The sequence below is a fragment of the Lepus europaeus genome, chromosome 11, assembly GCF_033115175.1.
Source record: "Lepus europaeus isolate LE1 chromosome 11, mLepTim1.pri, whole genome shotgun sequence".
Classification (NCBI taxonomy): Eukaryota; Metazoa; Chordata; class Mammalia; order Lagomorpha; family Leporidae; genus Lepus; species Lepus europaeus.
This window is the reverse complement of record NC_084837.1, coordinates 77,408,214-77,426,293: the sequence shown is the minus strand read 5'-3', so window position 1 is coordinate 77,426,293 and position 18,080 is coordinate 77,408,214. Positions and strand designations below refer to the sequence as shown.

Below are 18,080 nucleotides of genomic sequence, written 5' to 3'. Positions count from 1 at the left end.
GATGTTCTACTTCTTCTGCTCTATTTCATTTCCATCCCTGCTGTGATTCTGTACCAAGGAAACATCACAAACACTCACCTGCAGATGGCCCTCTCATGTTATGTATGCTTTAATAGTTTTATGTCTTAGAAACCCTTTTCCTGTGATTTAAATAAGATCTCAGGAGACTGTGCTTGGGTTGCCATCTAGAATTAGTAGTTTTGATTGTATTGTGTATTTCTGCTATTCACCAAAGCAATGTAAGTAAGTCTTTTATGATGTTTATAATCTGGTAGGGTGATATCCCGTACACGGTTACCCAGTTTACTTTAACAAAATGCAAAATGTACTAAGTCCTGTAATAAACTATTTTGGGAACCAAGAAGTAGGAATGAACAGAGAGGTATGGCTTGAGGTAGGGATTGACATTTGAGCTGAGGCTTGAATGATGGGTGGAAATTGGATGTGCAGAGTAGATGTGTTGCAAGCGGAGAGACCTTAGGATGTGCAGAAATACGGGCCAGAATATGCACTAAGCAGCCAGTTTTTATTGTGTTTAGAGCATAAGGTACAAGTATATTTGGGTGGGCAGAAGGGCAGTTGTAGGAGATGAGGCTAGAAAGGCAGATCGGACTCAAATTACGAAGGTTTGTTTATTTTGTGGTCAAGTGATGGGATTTTTATTACTTAAGACCATTGGAAAAAACTTTTGAGCAGGGCAATAAAGAGGACCTAACCTATCTTTCAGGTAAGTCACTCCAGTGGTAGCAGGAGTTATAGATTAAAAGGATAAGATGGCAAGATGGTTGAGGTGGGGAGTCCTGCTTGGAAGCTGTTAATTATATCCTGAACCAGGATAAAACATTTCATTTTTTTAAAGCAATATTCATTACTGATGCTTTTGAGTTTGTCCCTCAAAGTATTTCTTCTCACCCAGTCTCTCTCCCTACACTGACTTGGCTATCCTAGGCAAAGCTTTAAACAGACTTCCTACCTGGGTTATTAGAACCACAGTTCCTATGGACTCTGGCATCTCAGTCCAATGCATTTTGTATGTGACTGACAAGAGTAGTATTATGTACAGCCTAAATCATGTCATTTCTCCTTTAAAAATTTCTTTCTCTTCCTACCAAATATTTTTTAATTAATTAATTTATTTGAAAGAGTTACACAGAGAGAGAAGGAGAGGCAGAAAGAGAGGAAGAGAGAGGTCCTCCACCCGCTGGTTTACTCCCCAGTTGGCTGCAATGGCCAGAGCTACACCGATCTGAAGCCAGGACCCAGGAGCTTCCTCTGGGTTCCCCACGCAGGTGCAGGGGCCCAAGGAGTTGGACCATCTTCTGCTTTCCCCCAGGCCATAGCAGAGAGCTGGATCGGAAACAGAGCAGCCAGGACTCAAACTGGTGCCCATATGGGATGCTGGCACTGCTGGTGACAGCTTAACCCGCTTCACCAGAGCACTGACCCCCACCACTCAAATCTTTTCACACCTCTTCTGGATTTCAGAGTCGTTACCTGGCCTTTCTTCTAATTAACTAATCTTCTTATCACGCTCACTCCATAGAGCATGCGCATTCTGCCCCTCCCCTACTTTCCTCCTGTAGCCTCTTCTGTCAATCTTCTCGCGTCTCAAGTCTCAGTGCAAATTCCATGTCCTTCCCCCAAATTTCTGCATCTTTGACAAGACTGTTGTTTTACACTGTGTTTCTATCCCCATGATATCGAGCCATTAGCCAAGGCTTCTGTCCTCAGGTGTTCCATGGTTACTGTGTGGCTTAGGAGTGCCGGCTGTCATAACCACATTCTGAGCAGTATAGGGAAAGGCAGTCTGTCCCAGCTGACTGATCCTGTTGAAGAACTCTCCCAGAAATCCCCTCCAATGACTGCTACCAGCTTTGCTTCTTTGATCACTCCTAGGTGCAAGGGACACATTTTCAGGGTTGCCATGTTGAACAATTTCAGAGGACACCATTCACATAGAGAATAATGCATGGAATAGTCTGGAGTATTCAGTTTCCTGGCCTGGGTAATGACACAATATGTAAAAAGTTAGCAAGCTGTTTAGTTAAGATTAGCACAATTTATCCTTTATTGAATAGATGTTATACTTCGATTTTTAAAGATTAGTATTGCAACTAATCTAAGAAACTCAGGAGTTGTGCAGTATGATAAGGCCAGGCACTTGGCTGTAGGTGAAATTAGGATTATTTCTCACAAGGAAAGGAGATTGGACATTGGGTTAGGTCTCTAGATATCTTGTCATATGTGTAGGACTTGTTTTCTGAAGACTATTATCAGTACTATGGATGTGTACACCAAAGTTGTAAAATATCACAGTGTTCGATGTAATATATGTATTTTAGGTCAAAATTCAACCTAAGCATGAGTATTTTTTACATATCACCTTAACTTTGCTACAAAAAAATATGACAGATTTTTCTTAGAGAGCAAGTGTTTAGCCTAATAGTTAAGACACCCAGGGCCGATGTTGTGGCTTAACAGGTAAAGCTGCCACCTGCAGTGCCAGCATCCCATATGGACACTGGTTTGCGCCTTGGATGCTCCTCTTCCAATCCAGCTCCCTGCTAATGACTTGGGAAAAGCAGTGGAAGATGGCCCAAGTGCTTGGGCCCCTGCTACCAATGTGGGAGATCTGGAGGAAGCTCATGGCTCCTGGCTTCAGCCTGTCCCAACCCTGGCCATTGTGGCCAGCTGGGGAGCCAACCAATGGATAGAAGACTCTCTCCCTGTCTTTCCTCTCCTTGTAACTCATAACTTTCAAATAAATAAAAAAATTTAAAATATACACACCCAAGTCCCCGCATTGGAGTACCTGAGTTTGATTCCTAACTTTAGCTCCTGACTGTAGCTTCCTGCTAACGTAGACCCTTGGAGCCAGCAGGTAATGGATGAAGTGATTAGATTCTTGCCACTCGTATGGGAGGCTGAGATTTGAGTTCCTGGTTTACTCCCGGGCCTGCCCAACCAACTCAGGTTGTTGCAGCCATCTGGGGGAGTGAACTAGCAGATTGGAGTGTGCTCTTATCCCTCTCTCTCTCTCTCCTTTTGTCCTTTCCCCTTTCTCTCTCTCTCAAATAAGTAAAATAAAAATGTTTTCTTTCTTTTAAATAGTAAGTAGATTTCTAACTTGAGCTTGAAACATTCTGCAAAAATGAAAGCATCAGGGGCCAACATTGAGGTATAGTGGATAGAACCACTGGCTGTGACACCATCATCCCGTATAAGTGCTGGTTCATGTCCTGGCTGCTCCACTTCTGATCTAGCTCCTCGCTAATGGTCTAGGAAAATCAGGAAAGCTGGCCCAAGTACTTGGGCTCCTGCCACCCATGCATAAGAGGATGCTCCTGGCCCTTGGCTCCTGGCTTCAGCCTGGCCCACCTCTGGCCATTGTAGCCATTTAGGGAGTGAAACAGCAGATGGAAGATCTCTGTCTCTCCCTTTCTCTGTAATTCTGACTTTCAAATAAATAAGTACATCTTTTTAAAAAATAAAAATGAAAGCATTGGCTTTGAAAAACAAAATACTGTATCATTTTTACTTATGTGCTATAGAACAAACAGTAAGTGAAAACTCTATGTATCATTGACTGCTTATGTACCTGATACCTTTGAAGCAATAAATGGATCTATTAAGTCGTTACTGAGTCAGAACTCTAGTTCCCATAAAATCAGCCTTCACTTTTGAGCATTCTAAATTGATAAATAAAAGGTGAATAAATAAAGCTAATCATAAGTTAAAGTCAGGTCTGTATTTCAAGTGTCTGCTAACATTTGAATAATCTTGGAAATTTACTTCCTTTTGTTCTAATTTAGAACACTGTAAACAAATAAATGACCACATCCACTTTGTTGTTAGGATAAACCACTGGGAAATGAGTGGCACCTGACCAGGCTGCTCTTGTATTTCATGTGATTTAGAATTCCACGTACATAGCAGGAATTAGCAAATAGCAACAAACTTAAGCATTTGCTTCTCAGTGTCTGTGGGTTGATGCTCGTTGGTTTTTAAAGAAGGGTTCTGTTTCGCCCATGCAGGTCCACCCTCAGCAGCACCGACTCCTCTTTGAAGTGTTTGATGAAAATCGCCTGGTAAGTTACACTGCATGACACAGGCAGCGGGGGTGCATTTCTGTGGGTGGGGTTGGGGGCCCTGTAAGCAGGACATCTGTGATCTGAGAGGTGGTTTGCAGTGTTGTGGGGCTCTAGCTAAATGGTGAGGGAGATGCAATTTTTTTTAATCTCCTTTCTGTGCAACTCTCTACTTTCTCATTCTCCTCCTAAGCAACTCTTGTGGCTGTCAACAAATTTAAAGAGGTCTCAGTCAAGACCAGCAGGGACAGGAGATGGCAGGGAAAGCTTCCTCCATGCCTTGCCTTCCCTCCCACTCCTCTATGAAGCCTAATTGGCAGCTGAAAACTCTGGGAGACTTTGCTTAGAGTGTGTGCACCTGTGCCTCCACACTTCTGTGGCTTTTCTTGGGGTTACCTGTACCACTTGACTGTCCCACATCCTCTTTTTTTTTTCTTTTTTAAGATTTATTTATTTATTTGAAAGGCAGAGTTACAGAGAGGCAGAGAGAGAAAGAAAGAGGTCTTCCATCCTCTGGTTCACTCCCTAAATGGCCGCATCGGCCGGAGCTGGGCCGATCTGAAGCCAGGAGCCAGGAACATCTTCCAGGTCTCCCACGTGGGTACAGGAGCCCAAGGACCTGGGCCATCTTCTGCTTTCCCAGGCCTTAGCGGTGAGCTGGATCGGAAGTGGAGCAGCCGGGACTCGAACAGGCGCCCATAAGGGTTGCCGACACTGCAGGCAGTGGCTTTACCTACAATGCCACAGCACTGACCCTGTCCCACTCACTCTTCTTGCCGTCCTTCTGTGAAGGAAATCTGCCCTCTTCATGGTGATGAGGACTGAGCATAGAAATCCCCTGGAAGACTGCCAGCAGTTACAGAGCACGAAAGCAAAGCACGGACTGATCGGTCCGATTCCTGGTGTCCTAAGTTATGTTGACATCTTATGATAATTTTGTCTACTTGGGATTCTATTTCAAATCATCTTTGTGGCTTCTTACAGTTATATTTTAAACCTGTAAGATTTGAATAGTAAACATAAAACTAGTAGTATGTGTTCAGAGTGGAGCAGGTAATAAACTCAAGCACAGAAAAAGAAACTGTTTCACTCATTTATAACTAACCAAAAACCCTGAATTTTTCAAAAGAGTCTGTTTTTAGTGTTAGCATAACGTACTCACCCCCACTTCCAGAAACAGGAATTGTCCCAGTAATGAAAATATTGTCAGTGAACTCTTCAACGAATAAGCAAAAGTACTTTTTGCTGTCCAAAGAGAATTCATCACGGGCTGGCCATCTGATTTTTTTTATGGTCTAGTGATAGCTGTCAATGATTCAGTTACCAGTTGTTTTCAGTGGCAACAATTTTGTTTTCTATTTGCATTTCTCTTTTTATATAGGATAGGCAACATCTCCCTCCTCCCTCGCCCCCGCTCCATTTCTGCAGGTCTGTTTTCCTTCTAGATGGGACCAGGTGAAATTTACTATTGGTGTTTTCTTTTCATATCATGAAGTTTGTCTAACAAATTTTGACTTTGAATGTGAAGACAACGATCTGTATATCTACTACTCAGCTTAGGGACTGGAACATTCCCAGCACCTTTGAAGCCCTCTCTGTCCTCCCTCCTTCTTCAATAGCATCACCTTTTCATGCTACAAGAGTGGTAGCCACTGTCCTGAATTTTGCTTACAATTTCATTGCTTTTAGAAATATTTTTAGGCTGGTGCCGTGGCTCAACAGGCTAATCCTCCTCCTGTGGCACCGGCACACCAGGTTCTAGTCCCAGTCGGGGCGCCGGATTCTGTCCCGGTTGCCCCTCTTCCAGGCCAGCTCTCTGCTATGGCCTGGGAGTGCAGTGGAGGATGGCCCAAGTGCTTGGGCCCTGCACCCCATGGGAGACCAGGAGAAGCACCTGGCTCCTGCCTTCAGATCAGCGCGGTGCGCCGTCCGCAGTGGCCACTGGAGGGTGAACCAATGGCAAAGGAAGACCTTTCTCTCTGTCTCTCTCTCTCTCTCACTGTCCACTCTGCCTGTCAAAAATAAAATAAAAAAAAAGAATAAAAAAAAGAAATATTTTTAGTCATACATGTCTTCAAAAAGTTTATGGGAAATGGAATTAAATGATACATTTATTTGGGGGGCAAAATAACCTGAACCTTTTTATATGAGGGGACTTCAAAAGGCCATGGAAAATGAATATTGGGCTGGCGCTGTGGCACAGTGGGTTAAACAGCTGTCTGCAGTGCTGCAAGCCAAATGTTAGCACTGGTTCAAGCCCCAGCTGCTCTATTTCTGATCCAGCTCCCTGCAGATATACCTGGGAAAGCAGTAGAAGATGGCCCAAGTCCTTAGGTCCCTGTCATCCATGGAGGAGACCCAGGAAGAAGCTCCTGGTTCCTGACTTTGGACTGGCCCTACCCCAGCCATTGCCACCATTTGGGGAGTGAACCAGTGGATGGAAGGTCTCTCTCTCTCTCTCTCTCTCCCTCCCTCTCTCTCTCTCTCTCTCTCCTTTCTCTCTATCTCTGTCTTTCAAATAAATAAATAAATCTTTTAAAAAAAAGAAAATATTTTAAAAAAATCTATGCATACATTTCAAATTTTTTTGCACCAAAATAAATTTGTCTTCTTTTTTTTATTACTTGAGAGTCACTGAAAGATGACACAAAGAAAGAGAGCTCTCATCCACTGGTTCACTCCCCAAATGTCCGAAGTAGCGATAGATAGGCTGAAGCCAAGAGTAAGGGTCTCCATTCATGTCTCCTGTGTGTTTGGCCAGGACCCAAGTACATGCCTCTCATGGTGTGTATTAGTAGGAAACTGGAGACAGGAGCTGGAACTGGGACCCAAACCTAGGTACTCTGACTTAAACCACTAGGCCAGATGATTGCTCTTTTAATTCCATTTTCCACAAAGTTCCATAAAACCCACATGTAAATCACTAAAAACTTATTTCATTGCATATTTTAAATTTATAAAACATTCCTCTCCCAATGCCTTTCCGATCATGTTTTTGCTTAATGATGCATTTGTGAGATTGTTCCATTATGACACATTTTCACCTATGTACAATTATCCATCAGCAGCAAGCATCATAATACCATCATTTGTTAATCCTTCTTAATCGACAGGAGTGTTATTTCTAGTTTTGGTTTTTTGATGTTTTGTTTGTTTGTTTTGCTATTATCAGTTGATAAACATACCTGCTGTGTCTCCTCAAGTACTTGACCAATGTATTAGTCGAGATACTATGGATTACCCCTCCAAAGCATTCTTTTAAAGTTCTGCCTCTGTTAGACAAATCATTCAATTCTTCTAAAAGCAAATAACAGCATTTTCCTTGCTTATCTGATAAGTGTATTATGACAATACAGTGACTATGAAAGCACTTGGAAAATTCATCATGATACAATTGTCAAGTGTTGCCTAACATTCATGGACATATGCTATGCATTTAAAGCTCTCAGATGCCACATTTTTTGTGTTCACTAACTATGCCATTTAATGAATCTACTGTATTAAATGCTCTGCTATGCATTAGAAATAGAATTTTCTTAAGGACCTCAATTTACCAGCAAAAGGGAGCCAGAGATCATTAAAATAGGAAGGTGTGTGTCAGTCTAGTTTTTCTATCTATTGCCAATCCTAGCAATTGAAATATAGAGATCATCTGAGACTTTGTAGCAACTATAGCCTCTATGCCACTGTCTTTATTCTCCTATAGCATTTCCAGCCAAATTAAGGACATATCATTTTCCTTGCAAATTCTGTTTGGAAATGTAGAGTGATGAACACAGATACAATTTTAAACAGAGACAATTTCTAGGCATCTGGAAAACATTTGCAATATAAGCGATATTGGCTTTCAAGAAAGAGTAGGCTGATGTATTCCTGGTTTTTTTTCCAGCCCGTTTTAAGGCGTGAGGATTATAGTCAGTTGGTGGTGACGATAGTGGTGGTTCTGTTCATAGAGATGGGACATTTCAGAATGGTGTGCCTTTAAATAAAACTGCCCGCCAGTACACAAGTTAGTGACAGGCAGGCTGCAGATTCAGATAAGTAAAGATTAACGTTTCAGACTTGAGTCGGAAATCTAAAGGGCAGCAGAGGAAGCTGGGGACCCAGGCAGGGTTTTCTGTGTTGAGTCGAGAGGCAGTATTGCTTATTTCTTGGGAGAGCTCTGACTTGTCTCTGAAGCTCTTCAACTGATTGGATGAGGTGATCTGCATGCCGTAACTTCCTCCGATTGCAGTGTGGATCACATCTAAAAAGACCCTCACAGCAACATCTGGGCACCACAGCTTAGCCAGGTTGACACATAGCGTTCACCATCACAGTGGGTTTTGGCCTTCATAGTTCTGCTCAATAATTAGGCTTACCCAGAGCTTAACCATACCACATTATTTTTGGCAAACAGTCAACAACCAAATAGCTAAGACTGTGGGGTCAGAAGTTTGAATTCTTTTTTTTTTAAGATTTATTTATTTATATGAAAGTCAGAGGTACACAAAAGAGAAGGAGCAGCAGAGAGAGAGAGAGAGAAAAGTCTTCCATCCACTGGTTCATTCCCCAGTTGGCCACAGTAGCTGGAGCTGTGCTGATCAGGAGCCAGGAGCTTCTTTTGGTCTCTCACACGGGTTCAGGGGCCCAAGGACTTGGGCCATCTGCTGCTTTCCCAGGACATAGCAAAGAGCTGGATGGGAAGAGGAGGAGCCAGGACTCAAACCGGTACCCATATGGGATGCTGGTCCTGCGGGCATCAGCTTTACCCTCTACACCACAGCACTGGCCCCAGGAGCTTGAATTCTTAGTCTCCATTTCACTAACCAGTCTTTTGGCATCTCCTGGATAAGCGGCTACTTTGACTGCAGATCCCCAATTCTGTAAGAATGGTACAGACCCTGTGCTGCTCCAGATCCGAGACAGCCTAACAAATTCTTCAACCTCTCTGCAATTTAAACTCTTACTTGGAGGACTGGCAAGTACCTGTGATGCTCTTAACTTTACTTTCTCTTGGCCGAAGCCCTCCTCTCATTCAGTTTTGCAAGCATCATTCTTTTTTGTTCCAGTGCAAAGATTTTGAATATTTCTTTGGATGTAGCAGCTAGATTAACCCTCAAAATGTATGTGTGTGTGTCTATCTGTGTGTGTATATATATTCCTGAAAGAAAGTGTTGGGCAGTCAGAGTGGCCACGGTGACATCATGCATGCAAGCATACATCCAGCCTCCTGTCTGGTATGACTAGGCACTTGCTTTGGGGCCCCACACAAGCTCAGGAGGATCAGGAGAAATGTATAGTTATGGTATGGTACTCTGTTATGGTATTGTACTCTGGAAGCTTAAAACCTACTTAAGGGACACGAAGCTGATGATTATAAGAATGGCTTGCTGTTCACCTGGACAGATACCTGGAATTCATTACTTTATATTAATAATCAGAAGATCTCATTAACTGGAAGTTTTAGGCCACAGGCATGAGCATTTGTATCTCACTGATCAGCCTAGGTGGAAGTGATTTGTTCTATAAGGTATTAGACCCCTAACTTAGTCCAAGAAGAAATGCTGAAGTCATTTGAAGGCAAAATAAAACATCAGGGCTCTTTCATCTTTAAAGAAAAGGGATAAGGAAATATTTACCGAAATCTGTAAAATTCATAAAGGAGGTAGGTCATGTAAAACCTAAATAAGGTAATAATTGTATAACTAAGTTCACAAACTGTTATCCGCATTTTAAAACACAGTAGTATCTTATTCCAGTTAGATGTAATTTGATAAATTCCCAGATTTCTATTTTGTGATCTTAATTGATTAAAAATACCATGTAGAAAGTTTTGATTGAAAACAGGTCTAGCTTAAGCAGTTTTCTTTTTTTAAACAAAGTGTGAGTATATGTTTTACATATTTGCTTTTACTTAGGAAAAAAAAACTGACTTAGAAAAATACAACTTGGGTGTAGTAGCATGTGGTGTAAACAGCTGAACTATTTTGCTTTTTACTTTCCTATGAATGAGCCAGTATATATTTATTACTGGAGTTCCAGCTATAAAATTCAGGTAAGGGGTTTAAATATACCCTAGAGTATTATTTAAAAATAAATTTGTTTCTTTCAAATAGAATACCAAGCTTAGTCTGTGACATTTGGGAGAGAAATTAAAATATTAAACTTTTATTGCCTAATAAACTTAAAATAAAGTAAAGGTTAAATAAATACAAAGTAGAAAAAATATATATACAAAATCACAACCTCTAAAAGAAACAGACAGTCCACTGTTCTCTACTGTGGGAGTTTTATCAGCGCCAGCAATTCCACCTGTAGGGCAGTGCCAGTCCTCAGAAATGTAAACAAATATGTACTTTGTTTATATAAAGAAATACGTAGTGTGGCTTGTATTTCTTTATAGATATCACACTGCTAAATGGATTGTTTCAAGGCACCAGTAGGGGCCAGCAAAGAGCTCTTAAGAGTTTTTCAGAACAGAATTGGCATTGAGATATGTTTATTTGATGTGTTAAATCCTTTTTAGACTTCTTTACTTACCACAGCACTCTTGTAAGTGAATGGGTTGCAGAGACAGTGGAATAAAATATCCTATGTGTTCAGAATATATTGGGGGATAGTTCTTCTGTCTAATCTGCATATATTTTGAAAGGAATGTTTGCTTAGGCTGTCTCTTGGCAGAGTTTTAATAGTCAAAATACGAACGGCATCATTTAAAGACTGTACCACTTGGCTCGAAAAGAGCTTAAAATTTCAGCAGAAAATGCTTGGTGACAGCTTCTCAAACTTTCTCAGACCTATGCTTCATTCTTACAATAGTATAACCAGGCTGGTTTCAGAGTGTAATCCTCAAGCTTTCGCTTTTTATAACTGGTATTTGGAAGCTGAAGTACTTATCTCTTTGATTTAATGCTAAAGGTTTAATTCACTCCCCAAGTTTGGGTGTTTCCAAGTTTATACAACTGTTTGAATTTTCTTGTTAAACGTTTGTTACCAGCCCCGGGTCCTTTCTACATTAACTAACTTGACTAGATTCCTAGTATAGCTACTATTTGGAAATTCAATCTTTGATTTGATACTCAATTACATGGGGTTTCATTCCTACCAACTTCCTGTAATTCTATACCTTTGGGTAAAAATATTAGTGGCCAAACTGCTGGAGAAGGTAAAGGCACTGTGATTCACAGAGTTAAGTGTTCATTTAGTAGAGCTGGGGTGAAAAAACACTGTTTCGACTTGAAATGCTAGAAGATTGTTGTTCTTGTGTTACTCATTCATGCAAATTGGAGAAGGTATAATTGAAACAAGGTTGGCTGTGTTTGAGTCAGTGTGCTGCAGCTGAGCTCAGCTTAAAGGTCGCTGGAAATCGAGTGCTTTGTAAGTGAAGGCATTTTGACTACAAGCGATTCAAGACATTTTGGAATCGTCAGTCTCAGGAATGGGCCGTCTTTTTCCTCCTGTGATATCTGGTATCTAATGGTTTCCTGAGGGTAAAGGCTGCTACTTCGTAGCTCTTTCAGGCACCACCAATGATTTTTTCTTTTGCTGCGGTGCAGCTGCTTCTAGCCTGTCTCCCGACAGAGATCTTTGTTATGACTTTCAGCCCTTAACATGTTTGGAAATGAGAACAAATGGCACAAAGCTTACGATTGCACTTTGCAGCCAGAAGAAGTAATACTTACCCTTTGTCAGAGACCTCCGGAGATGATTTGGATAGCCATGTCCACATGTGCTTCAAAAAACCAACACGGATTTCAGCGTCTAACGTGGTGCAAATGAAGCTGACTCCCAGACAGACTGCCCTAGCTCCATTAATAAAGGAAAGCGTTAAGGCTCAGGAAAGATCATCTGTTCCTGCATCTGAAAATGTTCATAAAAAGAGCAGCTGTCTACAGATTTCGCTGCAGCCAACAAGGTACAGTGGATGTCTTCCGTCTTGCAGTGTCTTGGCTGATGGTGATGATGCGTCTTCGTTTGCTTGTGTCTTGAAGGATGACATTGACAGCAGTGCTGTGGTTGATAATGAACTGAATGCTGTGAGTGATGGCAACCTTTTGAGCAGTTCTGCCATTTGCAGTGGTAGCCTCAGTAACTTTTCAGCCAGTGATAATGGATCTTACAGCAGCACCGGTAGTGATTATGGGTCATGTGCAAGTATCACAAGTGGAGGATCGTACACAAACAGTATCATCAGCGACAGTAGTGGTTATACTTTTCCCTCAAGCGATGATACTTTTTTTGGTGGAAATTTATATTCTGACAGCACCTCCAACAGAAGTGTGCCAAACAGGAATACTACTCCCTGTGAAAGTTTTTCAAGAAGTACAAGTACTGTTCCTTTTGTCCAGGATGACTTGGAGCCTGGAATAGAGATTATGAAATTGCCATTGAGCAGGAACCCGAAAATTCCACTCAAGCGCTGCTCATCCTTAGTGATTTTTCCTAGGAGTCCTTCAAATACCCCACCAACTTCTCCAACAACTACAGGGACTCTTCCAAGCAAAGGCTCCTACCAAACTTCTCACCAGTTGCTTGTGTCTCCTAGCGAAATTGCACATAATGAAGATGGTACTATTTCTAAGGGATTTCTTTCCACAGCCATCAATGGACTTCGGTTATCTAAAACAATTTGCACTGCTGGAGAAGTGAGAGACATCCGGTCGCTTCATGGGAAGGGCTCATTGCAGAAGAAAATTGTCCTTTCAAATAATAGTCCGAAACAGACTGCCTGTGAGAAGTCGCCTGAAGGATATTCTTGCCTTTCAGTGCATTTCACCCAACACAAGGTGACCACAGTAGATGGCAAAAATATGAGTGGTCATTGTAAACCAGAGAAGTCGGGAGTTAAGCTTAATTCCGATTCAGAATGTAGCAAGCTCGAGCACAAGACATCTGCCTGTTTGCCATCTTCCCAAAATGCAGATTACCAAGTAAATGTCAGTGGAGAGTTGGAAAGACCAAATTCACAGATAAACAAAAGCCATGCCATTTTACAAAGGAGTATTTCATTGGGAGGAACTTATCCAAATATTGCCTGTTTATCCAGCCTTAAGCACAATTGTTCTAAGGGGGGACCATCTCAATTACTCATAAAGTTTGCATCTGGAAATGAAGGTGAAGTTGACAGTTTATTAAGAGAGAGCAAAAGAGATGTCACAAGTGAACTGTCTAATTCTTGTAAGGTAAGTTTCCTTTGGTCTTGGTATATGATAATTTTACACTAGAATAGCTTACTGAAATATTTCGTTAACATTTATTAAGTTAGCATTTCCTGATCCTAAGCTACCAAGTATTATATAGTCAGAAACATTATATTTATAAATCCAAAGAATCTCTGATAGTTTTCTCACTTTGTTAATTTAGCAGTTTCCTGTATATTATATATATATATATTTCCTATATCTTTTTGAACCTCTCCTAAGTGATTTAAGCAATAAAATGTTTATATGGCATAACAGCAAGTTTTAAATAATAACCTACTTCAAAACATTGTATCTTAGTTTATTTTTTTTCCTCAAGTGGCGTCCTATTTTATTAAATAACTCCTTATTTTATTCCTACTTTCAAAAATGCTCATTTACTGTCCTCCCCTCCCTTATTATTGTGAAATAAAGTAAAACAGAATATTTCCAAATGATAGTAAACAAAAAGCTATGTGAAATGTGAAGATCTTATTACAAATGAATGTAGAAGAAAAATTTCTATAAAATATATGTATTTATAACATCGCTGATAAAACTACCATACTGCATGTGTAAAGCAGAGGAAAAATAAGTGGCATCTGCGTTTGTATAGACCCCAACCACAGGAATTTTGTTTCCACCCTATTTTTCTTTAGCCACCAGTTAATACTGCCTTCTAAAATATAACTCATTCTTTTCAACAATATTAAATTCTGAGTTTTCTATGTGTGAATTTGGTTTCAGTTGCTAGGCATTTCCCATAATTTTCTATTTAGCTTAATAATTTGTTGTTTTGACAAGTTTGTTTTATTATACTAGTGATTTTAACTCTAGTAAATCTTAGCCAAAACAATTCTTTATATAATATGGCCTTTCCAAAGTATTTAAAGTATTTTGAACACAAATAGATTTTTGAGTTTCTGTATTTGGAAGCTCTTGCCAGAGTCTAGGAAATTTACAATTTTTTTCTGACTAAACCTCTTCTAGATGACAGGACATAATGGGTTTTTTTCTTTTTGTGGGGGGAGGGACATATCTGTTTCTGTTTATGTAACATTCAATATCTGTATTAAAGATTAAAACAGAAAAAAAAAAAACAACTTCTGGACAAGTAGTTTTAGGTCGATGTGAAGTAATAGCTCATTTGTTTTCTGTCTTTAGAGATCTGATAAATATAATCATTGTTGCCCATGCCCAGAGTTAATATAGGCAGTGTCTTACTGAGGATGAAATAAGATCAGATTTCAAATTCTGATGTATGTTTTAGAATTACTCACTCCATTTAGAAAACTTGTTTAAAATCAGCTTTCGGGAGATTATAATCCCTTTGACTATTTTCCCCTACAGAAAGAAATGAAATGACACTGTAAAGAAACATTAAAAGTTGTCGATTTGAACCTAATACTAGTTGCAAATTTATTTTACACTTAATTAAATAATTAATCTGTAAAGAAGAATTAATGTAAAAATATTTATAGAAATAGTAACGCAGTTGATTTTCTGGCAATATTATAAGCTGGTTTTGTTGGTGCTTTTGAAAAAGAGTATTTTTAAAGGGCTTTTTATGGAATGTGAATTAAATGCCTTTTGCATTGCTGGGAATATACATTTTTAGCAGTTTTATTTACATCTAGGTATGCCACCTTAAATTTTTTTTGCAGTAATCAAACACCTAGTTTTGTGCAGACTTTATTTTATAGTGAATTATTGGATTATAAAATAGTGCAGAAGTATGCAGTTTGCCAGAGAGCTTTAAAGTAGTCCTCCCTTAAATGTTCATTAAATAATTTTGTAAAAGTATTGTAAACAGTAGTGACAGCTAAGTTCCTTTTATACTAGATCTAAATTGCTGTAATTGATAAGTATTGTAAAGCAGGGAGTTATTTTATGAGGAACACACTAATACTGCTTTTTCTAAACATAGCAGTGGCAACAATAATGGGGTTTTAGAAATAATCCTTTGTTTATCAATAATTATATATTAATCTAATTATAGTGGTATATTGTAACTCACTTATAAATAAACAGCTCCCAAAATATTTCCCATGTCTCCAGTTAGTCTGGGTTCGTATTCTGATATGCTGAGTCTGGACTCACAGTTAACAAGTTGATATTAGAGTAGCATTTAGTAATGTCAGCTATCTGTACCGAGCAGCCGAGAAATTAAATCACTGCTTTGCCAGGAGACCCTGGTTTCTACAGCCCTGAGAGGTCTAGATTCTTTTCTGTGTGTTCAGCTACCAGTTTGCAGCAGCACAGTATCGAGTTTCTAGCTGCCTGTGATCAACAGCTCATTAATGACTAATTTTTAAAATCCAGTGAGAACTTTTACCTGTATCTGGGACACAGGCTCTGTTCTGTGTTTACAGCTTAGAATAAAGATGAGACTCTGCAGTCTGTGTGATAGTGTTTATCTGTAAGGCAGGGCAGAGAACATAACAATATCTGGCATTTGGTTACTCTATGTGCCTCTATTTGAACACTGGTACTTTTGTCAAGGCTATGTAACGACTGTTGACCTGAAACCGGAGATTCAGTGTTTTATCATTGTGTGCAGTATTTTCTTAGCTCAATCAGTTGAGGAGCTAAGGTGCTTCTTAGGGCAGAATTTTTACTAGATTTCTAAAATCTGTATAGCAGTTACTTTCTCCTGTTATTATTATTTTTTAATCTTTTATTTTCTGTCTCCTGTGTGATAATAATGCATGTGCAGAGACTTCATTACCCTAGTGTTTGATGTTTCTTAGCATTTTGCTGTTTCGTAGTATTTTCTTAGTATTTCTACATGTCTTCCATTCTTTGCTGATATGCATATTTTCATTAGAAACATATTTTTAGTTTTTGTTATAAACCTTTTTATGCATTTCCTGCTATTTAATTCTGAGTAGGTAAATTGCTTAAACCTGCTATAGCAGAACTTGATTCAAATGTATGTCTCAATGAATTCAAAATCTTTAACACTAATCTCAGGATTATACCTTTCAATCATTTCTCTATTTAGCTGTTCTTCCTAAAATAAATGTTTTAAATGCATACTAATTTTAGCATCGCATTATTTTCCCAGTCATTATTTTACTAGACTTAGCAGAATATTCAGACATTTGGTTGAGTTTATTTTGAACAACACTTGATATTTTCTATAAAAATCAATGTAATTTATAAATATTGACTCTAAAACTGTGATGCAGAAATGTTAATGACCAGTTTTAGAAATTGGGTGAACAATGTATTTGTGTATTTCTTGGAACTGAGGATTGATGTTCATTTCAGGGAGGCTCAGGGAGCCAATTCTGGGTTTGGAAATACTTTGCATTCTCTGTAGATCTAGCTTCTTCAGTTCACGTGTCTATCACACATTTGAGTGCCAGGCACTGTCCCAAGTGCTGGGAATAAAAATGAATAAAACACATTCTCTATTTTGGGGCAAGTCCCTTCTCGTTGACCTTTACTAGGCTACACACTGGCAAACCAAAAAAAAAAATATTTTTTTCAGTGTAATGTGCTAAAATAGAGGTGGATATGAAAGAGATCTGACAGTGTTCTTCTGGAGGAGGGGGCCTGGTCAGTGGAGGAAGGCCCCCCAGAGAGGGTGATGTTAGATACGTGACTCAGAGTTCCCCAGGCAGAGAAATCAAGGAGAGCAGAGGGCAGGCTTCTCAGTCTCAGCACTGCTGGCGTGTAGGGCTGGCCGCATCTCTGAGGTGAGGGGCTGTCCTGGGCACCCCTGCCCACCAAATGTCAGTAACACCCCTGTTCCCCAGAGGGATAACCAGATAAGACCTCCAGGCTTTGCCCAATGTCCCTGAGGGGCACAGTTGCCCCCTCTTGAGAATCACTGCTTTAGACGGCAGCAGCAGCAACACACACAGGGCTAGCGATGTGTAAGAACCGCCGGCAGTCAAAGCAGCAGAGGGTGCGGAGGACTGGGAGGAGATGAGGCCCTGCTAGTGGGCTGGGGTTGCGTGAGGTCTAGTGCCTCCTGCTGGAGAGAAAGGGGCCCGTCTCCTGCTAACAGCACTGGTTAGGCAGTCCAGGGTCTGTGTTGTGGCAGTGGTTCAGCTGCCACTTGAGACCCCAGCATCCCGTATCAGTGTACCAGGTTGGAGTCCTGGCTGCTCTGCTTCCGGTCCCGCTCCTTGCTAATGCACCTGGGAAAGCAGTGGAGGATGGCCCAAGTGCTTGGGCCCCTGAACCCACATGGAAGACCTGGATGTAGTTCCTGGCTCCTGGCTTCAGCCTGTCCCACACCTGCCTATTATAGACATTTGGGGAGTGAACCAGCACATGGAACATCTCTTGGACTCACTCTACTTTCAAAAAAAAAATGGCCTTAAAAGCTAGGTAGGCCATGGAAGACTTTATTTCAGAGTATAAAGTGCTTGCATTTATGTCTTTAGAAGATGAACTTTGGTGACACCATGGATTATCAACAAACCAGTCTTCTTTTGACAGACAGAATTAGACAGTGAGAGAGAGAGAGACAGAGAGAAAGGTCTTCCTTCCGTTGGTTCACCCCCATAATGGCCACCACCGCTGGCGCACCACGCTGATCTGAAGCCAGGAGCCAGGTGCTTCCTCCTGGTCTCCCATGCAGGTGCAGGGCCAAGGACTTGGGCCATCCTCCACTGTTCTCCCAGTTCACAGCAGAGAGCTGGACTTGAAGAGGAGCAACCAGGACAGAACTGACGCCCCAACCGGGACTAGAACCCGGGGTGCTGGCGCCGCAGGCAGAGGATTAACCAAGTGAGCTGCGGCGCCAGCCCAAACCAGTCTTCTTAACGTGGGTGACTGAGTGAATGGTGAAGTCATGACTTAGGGAGTTCAGGAG

General features: G+C 40.7%; 1 protein-coding gene across 2 annotated transcripts in view; it reads left to right on the top strand.

Annotated features, from left to right (window-relative positions):
- Positions 1-18,080, top strand: part of NEDD4 (NEDD4 E3 ubiquitin protein ligase) — a 151,418-nt gene that overhangs the window by 48,206 nt on the left and 85,132 nt on the right. The window contains exon 5 of one of the 2 annotated variants that reach the window (XM_062205969.1): positions 4,035-4,088. In XM_062205969.1, the coding sequence (XP_062061953.1) occupies positions 4,035-4,088 (54 nt within the window). Of the gene's footprint in view, positions 1-4,034; positions 4,089-11,245; positions 13,253-18,080 lie in introns of those variants that run through there. The other variant, XM_062205968.1, reaches the window with a different exon arrangement.